The following is an 18127-nucleotide window of genomic DNA, read 5'->3' on the forward strand; positions in this document are numbered from 1 at the left end:
CTGCAGACAGATCCATCTCACACTCATTGATGGCCGTTTTGTATAACAGATACTTGGTGTTATTGGGGGCCGACACAGGCACACTCTGCTCAGATTCAATGCAGACGCATCTCTAGCTATCTACCTCCCTCTGGTCCTTTTGAGGAATTTATGATTCATTAAGTTTGCATTCCGATTCAATTGTAATAAAACGAACAGGTAGGTATATTGCTACTACTTTTTACCACTATATTGTACCGTGAGTATGAACGGAGCCATAGTACGTACTAATCTAGCACAACTTCTTCTTCATGTTCCTCATGTCCCGCGTATGGATCTGATCGCAAGGCTGAACCATGTGCATAAATGCTCGGCCGTAATGACTAGGACCCAGTCATGGTCTACTCCTCCATAAGTCGGGGGCACAAATGTTCTCTGACCAATGGCAAGCCGGGGCTTCTCCGAGTTCGCGTACTGAAGCTTCCCGGTCCGGGGATCAAACCAATGCGCAGTGTAGAGGGTGTCTAGGGATTGCCAGCGACTGGCGAGTGCACCGAGGTCAATCTGAAAGGTGTCTCCAAATCCTGTATAGACCCAGTATTGTCCCTTGGTCACCATGCCAGCCACATAGCGAGTACCTGTGTACTGCATCACGTCTTCCTCTGCGTCTGCAGACGACGATATGTACTCGCGGGCTGGCTCTAGGCCGTCAAACTCCTCGTCGGAAAGCAAAGCAAAGAGCTTGCCCACGTAGCCAGTTTGCTTCGCCCCAGGGAGATGAATTCCCTCCTGCCAACTGGTGTTTGCCTCCAGGCCCAGCTGCGGTTCCCAGTAGTGCTCTGGACTGGCCACAAGCTCTAGCCTGGTATAGGTCTGCTGTACTGGCAAACTGCCGTAGGTAATACCGCAGGCGCCGCTCAGAAGAGCGGGATAGAAGCCGTGACGGACGTGGGAAGCATTCCACAATGGCTTGGAAGGATCGAAACTGTCATGGGCAAGCTCATAATGGTTCTCCACATCCATGACAGGGCCTGAGAACTGTTCGCGCATCTGAATGATATTTTCATAATTCTTGTTGGAGTCCCAAGGCGTGAGAACCGTAAAGTTTGCATCAATTCCATCTGGGTCTGGGCTCTCATGGCCGGACTGCACCGCATCCATTGACAAGGTCCCAAGACTGCCGTTTATGTAGTTGTGGCCGTACGGCAGAGGAGTGGGAGGGTCCGAGATCCAAGGGTTAGTAGGCTGGAAAGTAACAAAGGCCTCATAGCCGGCTTTTGCTTCCTCCTCCTTGAATCCTTTCATCATGGCGGCCCAAATTTCGCGAGTATCCTCAATGGGATCGAGGAGCTTGGTCGGATCTCCATATGGGTCGTCCCGCCAGGCCTGGCGTGCTTGAGGGACGTTGTTGGCCCAAAATCCGTTTGTGTCGCCTCCCAGCATCTTGGTAAGTCCGGGATATCTCTTGCCGATATATTGTCCGAGCCAGTACGCGTTGTCTTTGTCAAAAAGCCGTGGTCCAATGGTGCCGTACCACCCTGCACTGACATAACGTCCCCAAACCGGTACGAGACAGACCAAGATATCATACTCAGCCGCTCTGGCAACAACCCAATCGACAAAGGAAAAGTATCCTTCATTTGGTTGCATTGGATCGCTGTTGTCGATTGCTAGGTCGCCAAAGAAGTTGGGGGCGGTTGTGACATTGTACTTTGACAGCAACACCGCCTGTATAACATTGAAACCTTTCGCAGAGCGGTCCGCAAAATAAAGGTCAATATCGGTGTGGTTCATGCGATGGAACATTTCCCAGTTCGTATCGGCGATCCAAAGAAAGGGCTCGCCACTTGTAGTGCGGTGCATGTAGCGGCCGTCTGGGCGGGAAGAGATGGCTAGGTCAGTCCAGGCATACTGTTGGACCTCAGATACTACAATTCCGAGAGCTGATGACGCCAATGCCGCGGCAGCAACTAGACTTGGAATCCGGACCATTATAATGAAAGAGACTGACTGTTCTTGGATTCTTTCAATAGTTTAGCAGTGGGCAACTTCTCTAGGTATGGTCTCTCTTCCGTCAACTCCATGTCCTTATATAGTCACCATTGATCAGTAGAAAGTGTACCCTGGGGCCTGTTTTTGACTATTGACTTGGCTACCTACTTGGTTTATACATACGGAGATCGGACCTCGAGGTGGACGAGCGCAGGCTCTTCCGATTGGGCGAACGGATTCTCCCCGGGTTGACTCTCCGGATCACGAGAATCTTGATTCTCCGCAGTATCTCCGCAATTGTATAGGGCATATGGGGTAGCCAGTTGCTTACAGTGCTGGGAATAAGCCAAGTCGAGCCAAGTCCGACCCCCCGGCTCACTTACTTCGTCAAATCAAGTCAAATATGGCATATGGACTCGCTCCCAAGTAATACTTACAAGTTTTGATCACGTGGTAGTATACGGCTAATTAGAAAGCGTATATTAAAGAGAAGTGGGGTCGTCGGAGGGGTGGGAAAGGGACCTGCCAGCGCATACAAAAATAGGTACCTAGGTACCTAAATTTTTATTTTAAGGTATATTCTGGGTTCAAGTCCAAATAAATATCGCCTAAGAAGAACTTACTCCTAAGTACGGTAAATTTTTGGGCCTTGCTCGCTTGGACCTGTAAGTATTCAAGTATAAGTAAATTTACTTGGCTTGTTCCCAGCACTGGTTGCTTAAGCCCCGGTTATATCCTACTTCATTCCAACCACAACTGTTGCGATCATTGCCGGCGGGAAATCCTCGGCTAGATTTCTCTACGACAGCGCGAAAGCCCAGAGTAAAACCAGGATCTCTCCCTAGTATGATCCAATACTTTGGTAAACGGGTCTGAATCGGGTGATTGAAAGTCGTAGTGCATCGGGAACATGCATCATGAACCGGAAACATGTTGAAGTGGAACAAGCGATGGCAACATTGGGTTCGAGCCGAGTGATTCGACCGTCGTCTATTCCGTAGCTCAGGGCGCTCTGAAATTTCTCAAGCATGACAGCGTGGAGACAATGCATTGCGGACAGTGAAGTTGACAGTCCATGAACTCATGCAGACAGTATTGAGATCGACTACAGCAGAATAGTAAACCAAAATTACTCTGTTTCTAAGGGTACGAGATACATATTTGTTGAATCATCGCCAATATGTTGGCGCGTCTCCTCGAGCCTTGACCCACGCTTTATCCAAAGCCTCGACGACCTCATCGGGGAGAGGTCCTTTTTCACAAGCCTCCACGTTCTGTTCCAATTGCTCGTATGAACTTATACCAATAATGAGACCGTCATCCCCACCTTGAGAAGCGGGCTTCAGCTGACTGTGGTGTAAACACCATCTCAATGCGACCTCGATCAAAGGAACATTATGCTTTTTCGCGATGGGCTCCACGACTGATAGCGCATCAAATGTAGACTGCTTGAAGTAACGGTCTAGATAGAGCTGTCCCAAGCTGCTCGTTGTGGCAAATCGGCCTTCTGCTGGCTGCTCCATTGTAGTGTACTTTCCAGAAAACAGGCCGGCTGCCAATGGATTGTAGATTATTAAAGTGATGCTAAACTTGCGCAAGCATGGGATGAGCTCTGCCTCGGCACCGCGAGCTACGGCTTTTGTTAGTCAAATTCGGCATGAGTGAGCTTCGATGCGTTTTCAACTTACTAATGGCGTTGTACATTCCCTGGTAGACTGTCGGCCGTACAAAGCCTCTTCGTTCGCAGATACCCACGATTTCGGCAACCTCCCACGAGGCATAATTGCTCAAACCAAGCCTGCGAAACTTGCCGGCTTTATACATCTTGTCGACGCCCTCCATAGTCTCTTCGTAGCTGAGGGAACGGTCAGGAGCATGAAGGTAGAAGATATCTGCCGATTCCACACCCAGCCTCTCTAGGCTCGAATCCCAGGACTTGCCGAGATTCTCGGGCCCGTGATCACGCGGTTTCGAGGGCATGACTTTGGAGGCTATGGAAAAGCCCAGTTCCTTGAACCCAGCGTCCCTGGTGAAACCTTCTTGTTCACCACCAGAGTAGGCCTGAGCAGTATCAATTTCCTTGTATCCCTTGCGCTGCAGGTAATTGAGACATTTCTTGTAGTCGTCGAGTGATGTGATGCGTGCGCCCTTTTCTACATTTGGGCCAATAGTCATGGTGCCCAGAATTAGGCGGTTCTTTGGCGAGCCCATCTTGGTGACTTTGTGGTGATGCTGGTGCGCGTTTCTCCTTAGTAATTTCTTGTGTGAAGATGTCAACAAAATGCGAAAGAGGAATTTTCCTGGCTGAGGCAATGACTGAATACAAGAGAGTGCGACTCAGATGCTACCGTGTTAGCAGATGGGCTTTGATTTGATCATAACCTGTAGAGTGACAACCTTGCATACATCCGGGACTTCTCTCCGACATCTCAGCGACTTCCGGGAGTTTAGACACATCCGATGCCCCTCGTGTAGGACCCGGTTAGACTGCAGCACTAAATGTTCGGAGACAAGACCGAGTCACTGACTTCAGCAGATCCCATACCCCGCATACCCCGCATAGGCCGATCATCGTAATATAATTCATTCGTGGCTATAATGGCACTCGTGCCGAAGTTTAGACGTGGGCTCTACTGACCAAAATCTTTACCAGGCTCTATGATTGGCTTGAACGTGGTGACTATAATAGCGGGATGAGTGAGGAATAGTGCATAATTGGTGTGTAATAACGCGACAGCAATCTTGCGACAAGCCATTTTACACTGCCAGAAGCAACGTGTACTTGCAAAAAGAAAAGCGGGTTTCATGGAAAAGGAGCTCGAGTCTTCCAGAGTGTTCCAAGCAACATTTACATTCGACGAGAAAATTTCCAAGACGGGATCAATGACCCATGCCGGGTGCGACTGAGTTGGCCGGCTTTAAAGTCCTGTGGCTTGGGATAACCTCAAGCCTGCTGCGAGCTGGCATCTCTTCTATGCCGTGGGCATCAGCACGTTGCTCGAATCCCAATAAATGTTAAAAATAGCTGGTCTAGGCCCAGAGAATGGAAATTACATATGCTTCCCGTCGAGCTTAAGTTCGGGATCTTCGGCCTTGCTTGAGACATCCATTTCCATGACCACTGCCGAACCTTTTGTCGAAAAAGGTTCAAGTTGATTATCCCTTCCAAGACTTACAGACCTAGAGATGGAGCCTGACTGAATTGTGGGCGTTATATATAGTTTGGTCCCCATCTTTTTTATGTATTGTGCAATATGATGGACTTTTTCTCTTCGGCCTACTAGTAGGACAGTGCGATATCTACTATACATTCTCTTGTACATTTGACTGGTTGGTCGAGCTCGCAATGTTTGGCCTCGGTGCTTTCATACTTGCTATTACTTTGGTTCACGCTACGAGTCAAGATCAGACCTACACTGCGGGTTTTGAAGAATTTAGCAGAAGTCCCCGCGCAAGGCCTTATAGCATCGACTTCTACGAAGGGTTGAAGTGGTATTCTTTCGGTCCGAAATACATCATTCCATATCTCTGGCATTCTATTGACACGTTATAACCAGGAGTCGGAAATGTTTATCACGACAATGGCTTTTTGCCATACGGGTTGATCCCAACATCTGGTAACAATGTTTTATCTTACTACGATGATGGATTATCTACTTTGTCGCCATCCATGACTGTTAATTACGATGGTTCATTCTCTCCATCGTTCGATCTGCTTTCTTTCAATTGGGGCTGCGTAGTGGCAAGATATGGTGCCGCCTTTGGCATTGCGCGTTGCACCTTGGCCGCCTTCGGATACAGAGCTGGTGCGAGGGTCGCCATTCAAACTTTTCAATTTCTTCCAACGAAACGCACAAACACTACGAGTGTGAGTCTAAATGCCATTCTTTATTCTGTTATGCTCTCGTTTTGTAAATGTAGTTCCCTCGGGCTTGTCTTGACCCCAGTCTCTGTGTTTGAAAGACCGAAGAACTTAGAATGTTGACATCTCTTGTGACATTAGATGATACCGGCTAAACTAAGTAATGATTTCAAAAATGTCGACACGATCAAGTTTGCTACAGTGTACGCCCCGTCCGTACAAACGTTGGCAAAAACCACAGTCTTCAGAGGGGCAACATGGTTCGATGACATGAAGTTGACCGTTCATTTGAACACAACGGTATAGTGGCGCCGCTTCAGCTCCAATACCCCAAGGTTACACTACTAACGAGCTCGTTGTGATTGTAGATTGCGGTCTCGAATGACAGTAGATGTGGCCCTACATTCAATACCCGGTGCCCAGACAACCTGTGCTGCAGTGTTGATAGCTGGTGTGGCCCATATTGGGACTTGGGTGACTTCTTTTGGTGCGACCCTACACAATGTCAACCTGGTTGGGGGAGATGCAATCGACCCTCGACATTCAAGCTAAGGATCCGGCCCATGAACGATTCTGACGCTGCACTATAAGCAGTCTACGTTGTCGTTAGTTACATCAGACGGATGCGGAAAATTGTACTGTGCGAATTTCGCTTCTTGTTCATTTTAGATCCATTTTTGGGCTGCATTAAATTTAATAGGTTTTGCGGAATAGCATATCGACTTTTGTCCAGTACCGGGCAAGTGCTTCAAGCTTACTCCTCACCGGAAACTGTGCTTCCGATAATGATCAAAGATGGCATATAGGAGATATATCTCGATCTATGTATTCACACGAATCACAACACCGAGCACAATTATCAGTTTCGGTTACTCAGCTACAGATTCAAGGCTTTCAGCTTTCCCCAGGACATTCATGGTGTTACCGACACCTCTCTCATTACTACTGCTGACAATGGACGTAGACATCCTGGCTGTTCCCCATAGACCCATACTGAATTTTTGCCATCGAATTCCTCAGTCTGCTGACTTTTCCGCACCCTCAATAACCAGGCCGCACGTACGTAGTTTCCTGCTCTATATTCGCCAGCGTGTACCCGTCTCTTATCACCGGTGTGGTGCTTTGGATTGGCGATATTGGTGTATATGACTTTCCTGATTATCATAGGGATCTCAGGCGGCGTAATTGGTGGCAACATTCACAGCGGTACCCAGAAGCTGTATTACTAGCCTGGCATTGGGCTAGGTCTTTCGCTCTCAGTTGTAGCGATCATCATAGCCATACCAAAGTTCGAGTTTACTAGTTTGAACCGGCCTGAAGAGGCTGAGTGGCCAGAGGAAGACATTAGAGCGGAATTCAAGTCGCACCACACAGGTGACAAGAGTCCTCTTTTCAGCTTCATTTTTTGGACGTCTATAGTAGTTATGTGACAGATTCCACTGACAGCGTTCCAACCGATCCTTATCAAGCTGTCTAGAACCCAAATGATCATTACCACGCGATTAATTCATGTACTACACTGGTTAAGAATGCTTGGTCTCTGTCAAATCTGCTGAAGTTGAAATCGGGTAGCGACAGTCAAAATTATACTAGTTTCATACAAATTGCATTGCTTTCATCTCTTAAGTCTGTAATCTATTAGTAAGAGGCTGAGGTTCAATAACATTTAGAGGAGAACAGCTAAAGACAATTTGAGTCAAATGAACGCCTGATCAGTCAGGACTAACACATGCATCTTTGGTTCGATGAGCATCGTCGCAAACCACATTGAGAATCGTCAATCAAAGCACCATTCGCCTGGAATTTTGTATGAACTCGGATGGTCCATGGCTCACCATAGAATAGCCCTACCATTTTATGCTTGGCGCTACGACAGGCTGGACCGGGGATCCGGAAAGACGTTGTCTTGGCTTCGAAACCTTCTTGGCGTGGGGAAGGGCTCGAAGACAACACGCTTCACACCTCGGGAACGCCTAGTATGAAGGCGCCAACCTTTTTGACACATAGTCTAGACACATCGGAACTGCCAGTTTGAGAAAATGGTACCAAAATCCTCACACTATTCACCAAAAACTGCTGCGGCTGAAGAAGACACCTGATCTATGTGAAGAATCGATCTGTGTGCCTGTTTGAGGCAATGGCACTCTACCGTCTATGAAACATACCAAAGACTGCGGCTGAACACCTGATCCGTAAGGCATGAAACCAACTTCTATAGTCCTACAGCCACAATTGAGCACTTGCAAGTATGGGCATGATCTCGAGATATTATGTGTGTTTAATTTGTATAAATATCATGAGTTCCCGACAGGCAATAGATTTATTTCGAGTTTTGATTAAGCAACAGCCATAACAAGTTCAGCCAACTGCACTTTCCTATCAATCAAATATTCAAATCAGTCTTTTTACTCCCAATATCACAATGCTTCAATATCAACTACACAGTGTAGCACTTGCTGCCTTTGCCCTTTTTCAGGTAACCTTGTCTGCTTCGTTGGAAAGCCGGGCTTGCGATTGCTGGAAGACAAAGGAAGATGGCACGCTCTTCACCAATTACAAGACCATTGACTTTCGTTCGCTGGCCAAGTACGCCGGGCCCGTGCCTGCAGTCATCAACGACTGGAACGGCAATGCTCAGGCCGGGCCAACCAGTGCCTATTTCAAGTCATCGACCTGGACCAACTTTTTCGGCTTGCAAAACTGGGGAGACACAACAACTCCCATCAAGAAGATCAATTCTCTAAACAATGCCTACATTCAGAACAACACTGATGGCACTACCTATCTCACCTTTCGAACGTATCGGACCAAGAAGTTCCAGTCCATTGTTGAAGCGGACTCGGTGGCGGATGACTATACCGCCGTATCAATGCGCTTCCGCTCCCGAGTCCACGGCAACAGCGGTGCCTGTGCCGGCGGCTTCACCTACAAGTCGTACGAGGACGGCGTTCAGCACGAGTCGGACACCGAGTTCCTCACCAATGGCCCCACCAACGTCATCCACTACACCACCCACCCAGAGGAGGAGGATCACGACTTTGACGGCACCTTTACGATTGAGGCCCCAGACAGCAGCCGCTGGACCAACTTCCAGGAGCACCGAGTAGACTGGACGCAGCCCAAGACGACCTGGTACCTGAACGGCAAGCAGAACGGTCAGCTCCCCCACGAGGACGCTCAGGAACCTAGTTACCTCATCTTCAACATGTGGTCAGAGGGCAACCCAGAGTGGGAGGGCACCATGGCAGTTGGCGGCTCGGCCTACTTTGATTTGCAGTATATTCAGGTTGCCTATAACACGTCGACACCACGCACCCGTGCTTGCACCAGCACTTGTACGCTGTCATAGGCGTACTTTCAAGTCTCATGTTTGTGATTGTTGTTCATGATGATATTTATAGTCAATCATTTATACGCAATATGGCGAGATATATCCCAGCCATGTATTTTGGGCTTTTTAACGCCAGCATAAATTTATTGGGACAAGGATACTGCGTGGCTTGGAACAAAAAAAAAATGGGGTTTTCCCTTGTCGTTCCCTTTTGGTATACATGAGATTTAGGATAATTTATGGCGTTGCATAGGGAATAAAATACCATTCGTTTGACTTTATTGGAATTAGCTTATGCTAGGAAAAGTTATTTAATCATGTGAGGGCTGGTGATGAATTGGTGTCTACCTCGGTAGTTGTCCAGTATTTATCGAGTAAAATCCCAAATCCAAGGCTGACGTACTCCCTAGGGACGCTGATACCTTTCAGGTGAAATCAATCAATCATCAACAGATAGCAGAGCTTGCGATCCGTTTCCAGGTTGCTTTTTCTTCGTTCATCACCTGTGGCTACGCCCAATGTAAGCGTCATGCAAGTGAATTGGCTAACATGTCAGCTCGAGCCATGCATTGGGTCCAGGCCCTTTAGTAACCGACTAGTTCATGTTTAAGGCTTCAGCCCAACCATTTTATGCTTAAAAGAACTTGAGACAACGCCATCTAGCCAGTCAACTCACTACTTAGAGTCAGAGATCTCATCAGTAGGGAAGTTGTCAACGAATGTCAACGGAAACTTCCATCTGAAACAGCTGATTGTACCAAGATCAATGTCTCGACTGATGGAGTAGTGGGCGGCGACATCCCCCAGACGGTGCCCATTGGCATGGAGGGGCTAGCGGATGCGTGGCCAGGTGGCATTGTCTCAGAGTCTGATGCATCGATCCTTAGACCGTCAAAATACGGCTGATCGATCTAATTCCAGAGCCACGGAACTGGTAAAGAGGACGATAGGTAGGAGCTAAACGTAAGCGTATCTCACGTGTTCCTCTGACCCAAAGACGCAACATACTCGGCCTAAGCTTTGCTCTCTGCCTAAGCTTGGGCCGAATCTAGGTATTTGCTTTTATACCTAGGATGTATATATTTGAGGACGGCACGTATACGTAGATGAATTCCCATGACTACAAGGACACATTCGCGGTCCCTCGAAAATATCACTACGATGATTACACTTATAGCATTTCGAGTTGATTAATTTGTGGAAACCTACAAAAACACTTCCGTGATAATTCGAAGAGACCTTTTCATGCATTAGAGGGAATAGAAAACACTAGTAGTGGTGCATTATTGACATTGCAACCAAAATAATCCAACATTTTCCATGACACACGTTGGACGAGTCCTGAGGCTTTAGGTACATTCCATTTCATTCCTTATGAACATAAATAATCTCATATGAATCATAAAATTTTGAGAACAAATTGCTGGATTTGTGTTATACTAAGCCTTTTGGCCAACTTGCACCCTTCCGACTCTTGCAGCGCTAAAAGTTGCCTCGGCCGGAAAAGTATACCTAAATTGGCATATAACGGTTGCGAGAATCATCGCTAGCGAACTTTGATACTAAATCTCTCAAAAGCCCACCTCCTTAGCGAGATGCGTGAGTAATATATATTTCTATGAGCTTTGGTTAGCATTGCACTTTTTGGCAGTTCGCACTTAGTCGATGATCGGCTAGAATCGACGGTCCCAGGTGATCCGTCACTCAAAACCAGATCCTTCCCGGGCTGATTCAAGGCTACCCACAACAGTTGCTTTGCCCATGCCTTGATTATCAAATGATTATGTCGACCGTTTTCGGAGAATCCTCTACAGGACCCATACTAGCTTCTTCCAGTACTGAAATCGCTAGGCCAAAGTTTACCCTCGACCACGCCTGGAAATGTTACACGTCCTTTCCGGAGTCTCCAGGCATGATTTGTCAAATGCTCAAAATTCTCGTAGGGTAACTCTTGATACAATATTAAATTAAAACAATAGGCGAGATCAGAATCCACAGTATAACAGCTACGGGAGGGTGCTATACAAATGAGTTGACAATAGAATTGTTGCTCTTTAGACTGATGGTCTTGAAGGACAGACCTGGTGAATGGGCACCAAAATCAGCCATCAAGTGGCTGGTAGCAGTGGCTATTGCCAACGTTCACGACGATGACAGCGAAGATGTCATGCATAGCATCCATAGCATCCATACTACCTACCTAACCTAGGGCATTTGTGAAAGATGATTAGAAGTGGCATCTCAGTCAGAGTGAATTACCCCGTACTACAGCACTGAGAGGGGAAAAAAAATCAAGAGTTGGCCGGAAAGTCCCCGGAAAGTGGGCAGGCTTCGGTGCCATAATTGTTTAGGTCCTGATTGGTGCCATTCGACGAATCCATTCCAAGTCGCGCGAGCTCGGTCCAATTCAGAGAGATGACATGTGATCTCGTATTTGGCTCCATACTGTTAACCTAGGCCTTTTGCCAAGCAGCTATTGCGAAAAATGGATTTCCAAGCTCATGTCGGCGACAGAATAACACACATTTCAGCGAGTGTCATAGATGTGCAATGTATAATGAATATGGAGTTGGCTGTATCATAGACCAGGTCTTAGTCTCTGCCAAGATAACCATCGTGGAGCTCGGAAGGTGGGCGGAAAAATGAAGAACCTCGAGTAGTACGCTACCACCACTCTGTCGAGCAATTTTATTCATATTGGGCCGAGTTCGGGACTCTATCGATGGGACTTTCGTATGAATACTATATAAACTGGAGCGCATGCATGCGGGACTTCACTGTAAGGTGACACCCACATCGTGGAGATACTAGGTTCTTTGGTCCAGATGGAATGGCATTGTAGAAGCCTCGAATAAAAAAAAATGAACGGCAGTAAGAAGTAGAAACCAGTCATGCTGATGTCGGCTATATAAGGCCTTGGCGATATCTTGATCGTGCTTTAAGCTTTTGCCACGCAAATTAACCATATGCAGCCTAGATGTAGGTGTTCAGGTATGGAGGCACCCAGAGTACCGAAGGGGAAAGAAATGTGCAGCTTTGGTGTGCCTGCCCAGCTGATCTTTTTTGATCTGATAAGATTATCACGTTTCCCCCTTGGCTGGGACCTTCGGAAAAACCCAAACTCCAAGCGCTCCTCCTCCCTCCTCCTCCTAAGCAAATGGCGACATCCATTATCAGATGGCGCTAAGAGAGCACGCTAATATGCAACTGCCGCGCCCCGCTGGGCTGTTCCTCCACCATGTTACCTCATAGCTCCAGAGGATCTCCGGCCGCTGTCGCTAATACGGTACTTTTCACCATCTATTTGCGCAAATCAGAGCAGTTGTTGCTTATTGGCAACTTGGCAAGGCTTGTTTCAATTGTCGATCTGGATATTCCGGACGCGTCATCACCGACTTCAAGACAAATAAGAGTTCCATTTTGTCGTCTCTATTGTGGAATGGACCGACTGCTCTTTGCTTTGGTTATAGCAATGCTTGCCGAAACCGCCCGATTATTTTGCGGAAATTGTCCGTTCAATCTTGTTTTTTTTCGGCCCCGTCTTGCGCTGGTAGCATCCAATCCAAAATCTTATTTGTCCAACACCAATCGGCATCCCTGAATACATCAGCACCGTCCCGCAACTTTAAAAGGGCGCATTTCTACAAGGTAAGGATGTAGCTGGAGGCAGCCCGTAGTAGGCCGTTCATCATCATAAATGCTACGACAACCAAGGCGCGTTGACCAATAGTCACCCCGACGTCGAACCCGCCAGTCCTGCCCTCCGTGATTAAATTTGTTCCCATAAATCCATATTGACGGCGACTTGTTGGCCCGACTAGGTGCGATACAGGGGAGCTGAGAGATGGTGTAGGTCTTTAATGCCTCTGAGCTGGGTCGTGACTCGCAACACTCTGCCCACTCTGTCCGGGCTGGGATCCTTGCAATGAATGGCGCACCACTGATGTGCCAGAAGAGGTTACCTTCAGTTACATCGCCTTTCTAGCAGAGACTCTTGGAACTTCTACACGAGGCGACATGTATCGAGAATTGAGGAGTAAAAGCGCCGGGCTAGGCAGCAGATTATGTTCATGACATCTTGTACAATAGATGCCCTCTTGTTAATTTATTGGCAAAGCACTCAGTAACGTAACATTTGAGTCCTTATTTGTGGATTGAGTATAAAGTTTTAGCCCCACACTATGACGGCTAGGATTTCTGCATCAGGTAACAAGGCCGGTGAGTTACACTACATATTATCTTATCAGATCAATCAGCCATCAGTCAGATCACCAGCATTCGTCGACGCATGGGGCAGACTGGTTGGCATGTGCTCCTCATCCCACGGACTTTCGCCGCGGAGAGTGGGAGACATCAGATTTCAAGGCATCGCGCAATTTCTCTCATGGCCTGATGAGACGATCTGCACGCATCGTCTGCACCATGACCGATGACGGAGGACATCATGAATAGCTCTTTAGGGTTCATATCACATTGCCAGACAAAAGACAATTGGGAAAGAAGAAAAAATTAGACAGGTCATCAAAATCCCACTGATTTACAAGCAATGCAGGAACAAAAGCATTTTAACCCGCTTTTTGCGCTTCTGATCTTCCTTGTCTGTCAATCTTTTCCAGTATGCCGTCAAATCTAGTCGCGATGCTCGAACAATGGGATTTGGCTAGCTACTGGCGGCCGGCCCTTCTCTTGGCAGCCTTGCCTTTGCTGCTTGGCTGGTGGTTTCTCTTTCGTTCGTCCAAGCCTCAGGGCATTGACATGAGCAAGTATACCCATTTCCCTCAGCCAGAACCCGCAGACAAGAGCAGAGGACATTGGCCATGGGTGGAAAAGATTGCCGCCGAAGGCGACCCGAGAAGATCGTTCCGTATGTTTCCTCCATTTCTTTTGTCTGATGTCGATTTCTTCAAGCTCGGCCATCTACTCGTATCGAGTCAGACTGCATGGAAAGTCCACGAGAGCAAGTACATGCAAAAGTGTATCAGAGCTAATTATCATCATGTAGACTACATGATTGACGAGCAGGCTAAAAAGATGGGCTACCCGCCAGTGCTGCTGACAGACTGGCGGCCACTGGCACCCCTTGTCATCCTATTCATACTCAATCATGATGTTGCCGAACAAGTGACCAAGGCATCGAAACAGTTCAACACAAGCACTCCTAAGCACCCACTCATCCAGGATTTGGCTCCCTTGGTGGGAGCCAAGTCGCTTGTCACACTTGATGTTAGTATTTATCATTCTCTTTTATAATTAAATCCCTCGGCGCATTTGTATTGATGAACGTGCCTAAACAGGGTGATGAATGGAAGGACCTCAGAAAACGTATCCTTCCTGGCTTCCAGCCGCAGCACCTTCTCACATACGCCAAAGTCATTGCGGACAAGTCTCGAATGTTTGTGGAACATCTCGAAAAGAGAGCGGCATCGGGAGAAGAATTTCGTGTTGACGAATTGACCACGAATTTGTCATTTGATGTGATTGGTAATTCTTCCAATGAACCCTCAACAAAGTTCACAACTAATTACTGTTCTAGGCATCGTTACTTTCAACTTGGACCTCGATGCGCAGATTCCGGGAAAGCAGAGCGAGGTCTTGACTGTCTACCGTGACCTCTCCATGCCTATGTCAAGAGGGATAACGCGAAACATTGGCTCCGACGATACTTTACGGAAACCGAACGAACCATCCGGCGTCTCGACAAGCAGTTGGATAGTATCTTGAAGACCTCCATCAAGGAAGAACATGCAAAGATCATGGCAGGTGACACGACGTCGTCGCGTAGTGTCGCGGCGCTCAGTTTGAATGGCATTGAACAACTCACTCCTCAGATCCTCCAACAAACGAGTGATGCTTGCCGAGGCTTTCTGTTCGCCGGTCACGACACAACAAGCATTCTGATGCAGTGGATGTTCTACAGTCTACACCGCCGTCCAAGCTCGCTCAAAGCCCTTAGGGATGAACTCGACGAAGTATTTGGTGCTGATCCCAGCCCATACTCCATCATCTCACAACTGTCTAACCCTGGCGGCGGTAAACTGCTTACGAAAATGAAGTGTAAGTCGATATCATTGGGCACCACATCGAGATCACTTTTCTCAAAAGCTAACATCGCCACTCAAGATGCCGAAGCGATTGTCAAGGAGACTTTGCGACTTTACCCACCCGGTACCACACTTAGAATGTCACCCAAGGGAAACAACACAACCCTGACACTGCCTGATGGGCAAATACTCAACGTCGACGGTCTCGTGCTTAGTCCTGTAGCTTATGCGATTCAGCGAGATCCCGCCATCTTTGGGAAAACCCGAGACGACTTTATGCCGGAACGCTGGCTCGGCCCCGAGGCATCCAAAATCCCAGACGGCGCATGGAGGCCATACGAAAGAGGCCCGAGACGCTGTACCGGCTCAGAGCTCGCCAACATGCAGGCAAAGGTTGTGCTGGCATGCGTTGCAAGACGGTTCGATTTCGTCAAGGTTGGCGCCGGTGAGCTGGAACTGGATGAAAAGGAACAACCAATCTTGGACGACAAGGGCTATTGCAAGACAAAGTCGGATGTCTTTACGGTAAGTTGTTCCCCTCCCATGGGTCACCACGATTTGCTTCGCTCACGTTTGACTGATCTTGTGTGTCTCAACAGATTGACGAAGTCACAGCCAAAGCGGTCGACGGAATGACGATGAAGGTCAAAATCAGCAAGGTGGCCAAGACTTATGCCTAAGTTTGGCTCAGCCAAGTGCGTATAGTGGAATGTATGAATACCTGCGGTTGATATGCCCAACCTGGCCTTGCCCAGAATCTTGGTGTGACCCACCGCGAAAAGGTGTTGGACGCGGCCAGCCCAACCTGGCAAACATCCCAGCCTCGGCGAAGGCAGAAGAACAACAAAAAGAAGGACAAGAAGCAACTGGCGCGGGCCTATTGGCAAGTTCTAGGCCCGGCAGTCAATGGAGCCGCGCTACCGGCTGCAATTTTTTGCATATATTGCCAGCAGCGCAGAGGCATTTCGTGCCTATGGACCAAGATGGACGAGTAGCATTCAATTTAGATGCACATGCGCCATGCGAACCACGATTAACCAACTCCATATGTTTGACATTCGAACAACTGTAATGCATGACGATGACGTTGTTTGAAAATAGACTGGAGAAGTCTTTATCAGACTTACGACACTATTATTATATTGAAATCTGGATCCGTGACGATAGCTCTACCCACCCGAGCCACTCGTCTGAAGTAGTGTAGCTAATGTAGCGTACAGTACGAAATAAGAACCACTTCAATATAAAAACAACATTGGAAATCCATCTACCAGTGGGGCAACACTTTCGTGTCCGTAGTTCCCCGATAGCCACTCCAGCACCAGCTAATGCATTACACCGTACTATTGCCCACGGCACTGTACGTTTTGCAGGCGACAGTAGGGGCTGAGATGATTGGACATCAACTGTTGTCTTAATCGCTAGGTATTATCCCTCTGATATTTCTGTGCTGGTGACCGCCAATTGCAAATCAAGACTACATTGACCTGTCAAGAAAACACGATAATACCCAATACCTAGCCGCTCTACTATTGTTTTTGAAGCGCATCTTCAAGTGCTTGATGATTCCTATTCCTGATTGCTTCACCGTTTTTATTCCTTGACTCAGACCGCACCAGGTCAAACCATGCCCTGCTCCGACTGCCGATTGGGGATAGTGCTCAACTAGCGTGCCAACTGGCGGCGATAATTGTGCAGAAAGGAGCTGCGATCATCCACTAGAAGCCCAAGGACCTTGAAGGTGCAGCTTCTCGGCAGTGGGTTGGGCACCTGTCAGTCACCAATCGCGACTGTTTGGTTTCGCTGAGCTGGGAAAAAGAAGTTGAGAACCCCGGAGTCTGAACACGTCGTGTTCACTCCATGGTCAAAGTCCCGAAATGCTTGAGTGCCACCCGGTGCAGTCGATGCCCATGACGCCATCGGATCTTGAATGATCCTCATGGACCGTGATGCGCATCGTCTGTGTGTCCCTGGGAAACACCGGCACGGACCTCGGATCCGGGTGATGGGGAGAGAGGTGCAAAAAACGACTTTCAATGAAAAATGTATGAAGGTTCTTCCCGGGCCTCTACCAATGCAAGGCTCAAGCCCTTGCCGAGCATCGCGCTTGGCGCCTGCACAGCGCACCAACTCCCCAAAACATTCCAATTGAACCCGCTAATCACGGCAGGGTACAGGGGTGCCCGTCCAGTGTTTATGCATTCACTATGGGGACCTCTACACGTAGGTAGCTAAGAGCTAAGGATGGACCCCGAATGTTTGCGAACCAGGCTGTTGGACCCCGCTTTGTTAGCGCTCGAAAAAAAAAAAAGTTTTTTGACAGCCTCTTGTTTACATACGGTAGACTTTTTGTGCCGAAAGTCCCATGTGAAAAGACTGAGCTCTTCCGAGACAGACAAACGAGATGGCAGGAAAGCCAAACTATGTAGTTAGAACAAGGACCAGGCATTCATGATGAAAACAAAAATACACAGTACTACCGTAGAAAAGAGAGACAAGCCCGGCGCCACGTGCATTCATGCAAGCGATTATACTCGGTGATGGCCGGGCACTAACAAAAACAGCCAGCACCGAGCAGCAACCAAACCAGCCATTGACCGCGTATCACACATCACGCGATTGATTACCTGCGGTGGTGATCCCGAGATTCCCACCCAAAATTGTCCACTCTTTGCCAGCTGGGCACGGTCCAGTTTCTCATTTTATCACCGAGGCGACCGACTTGAATGGAGCTCGAAAACTGTTTCCCAAAGCATACGATTTGCCCAAGCTTCACATAGAAAACCTCTCAGAAAACCTCTCACCCGCCCAACCGCTGTGCCCAATTGCACCTCTGTCCCATTGTTATTGTTGATTGACCTCTCTGCCTGAACTGCGCGACCAGTAGTAGTAGTGCCTTCAGTGCCTCTTTGACCCCCAATC

At 48.0% G+C, this 18127-nt stretch overlaps 4 protein-coding genes across 4 annotated transcripts; 2 read left to right on the forward strand and 2 right to left on the reverse strand.

Moving 5' to 3' along the window:
* Positions 1 to 297: 297 nt before the first annotated feature.
* Positions 298 to 1971, reverse strand: PFICI_14669 (uncharacterized protein; the record flags this gene model as incomplete). The annotated part of the gene is made up of 1 exon (XM_007843250.1): positions 298 to 1971. The coding sequence occupies one exon, from the start codon at positions 1969 to 1971 to the stop codon at positions 298 to 300; it is 1674 nt and encodes a 557-aa protein (XP_007841441.1).
* Positions 1972 to 3140: 1169 nt separating this feature from the next.
* On the reverse strand, positions 3141 to 4182 carry PFICI_14670 (uncharacterized protein; the record flags this gene model as incomplete). The annotated part of the gene is made up of 2 exons (XM_007843251.1): positions 3141 to 3601; positions 3660 to 4182. 2 exons carry the CDS (start codon positions 4180 to 4182, stop codon positions 3141 to 3143), a joined length of 984 nt encoding a protein of 327 aa, XP_007841442.1.
* Positions 4183 to 8255: 4073 nt separating this feature from the next.
* PFICI_14671 (uncharacterized protein) lies at positions 8256 to 9182 on the forward strand (the record flags this gene model as incomplete). The annotated part of the gene is made up of 1 exon (XM_007843252.1): positions 8256 to 9182. One exon carries the CDS (start codon positions 8256 to 8258, stop codon positions 9180 to 9182), a length of 927 nt encoding a protein of 308 aa, XP_007841443.1.
* Positions 9183 to 13781: 4599 nt separating this feature from the next.
* PFICI_14672 (uncharacterized protein) lies at positions 13782 to 15885 on the forward strand (the record flags this gene model as incomplete). The annotated part of the gene is made up of 7 exons (XM_007843253.1): positions 13782 to 14028; positions 14167 to 14387; positions 14459 to 14645; positions 14698 to 14753; positions 14795 to 15218; positions 15285 to 15730; positions 15805 to 15885. The coding sequence occupies 7 exons, from the start codon at positions 13782 to 13784 to the stop codon at positions 15883 to 15885; spliced, it is 1662 nt and encodes a 553-aa protein (XP_007841444.1).
* Positions 15886 to 18127: the final 2242 nt, after the last annotated feature.

Source organism: Pestalotiopsis fici (genome assembly GCF_000516985.1).
Source record: "Pestalotiopsis fici W106-1 unplaced genomic scaffold PFICI_Scf_13, whole genome shotgun sequence".
NCBI lineage: Eukaryota > Fungi > Ascomycota > Sordariomycetes > Amphisphaeriales > Sporocadaceae > Pestalotiopsis > Pestalotiopsis fici.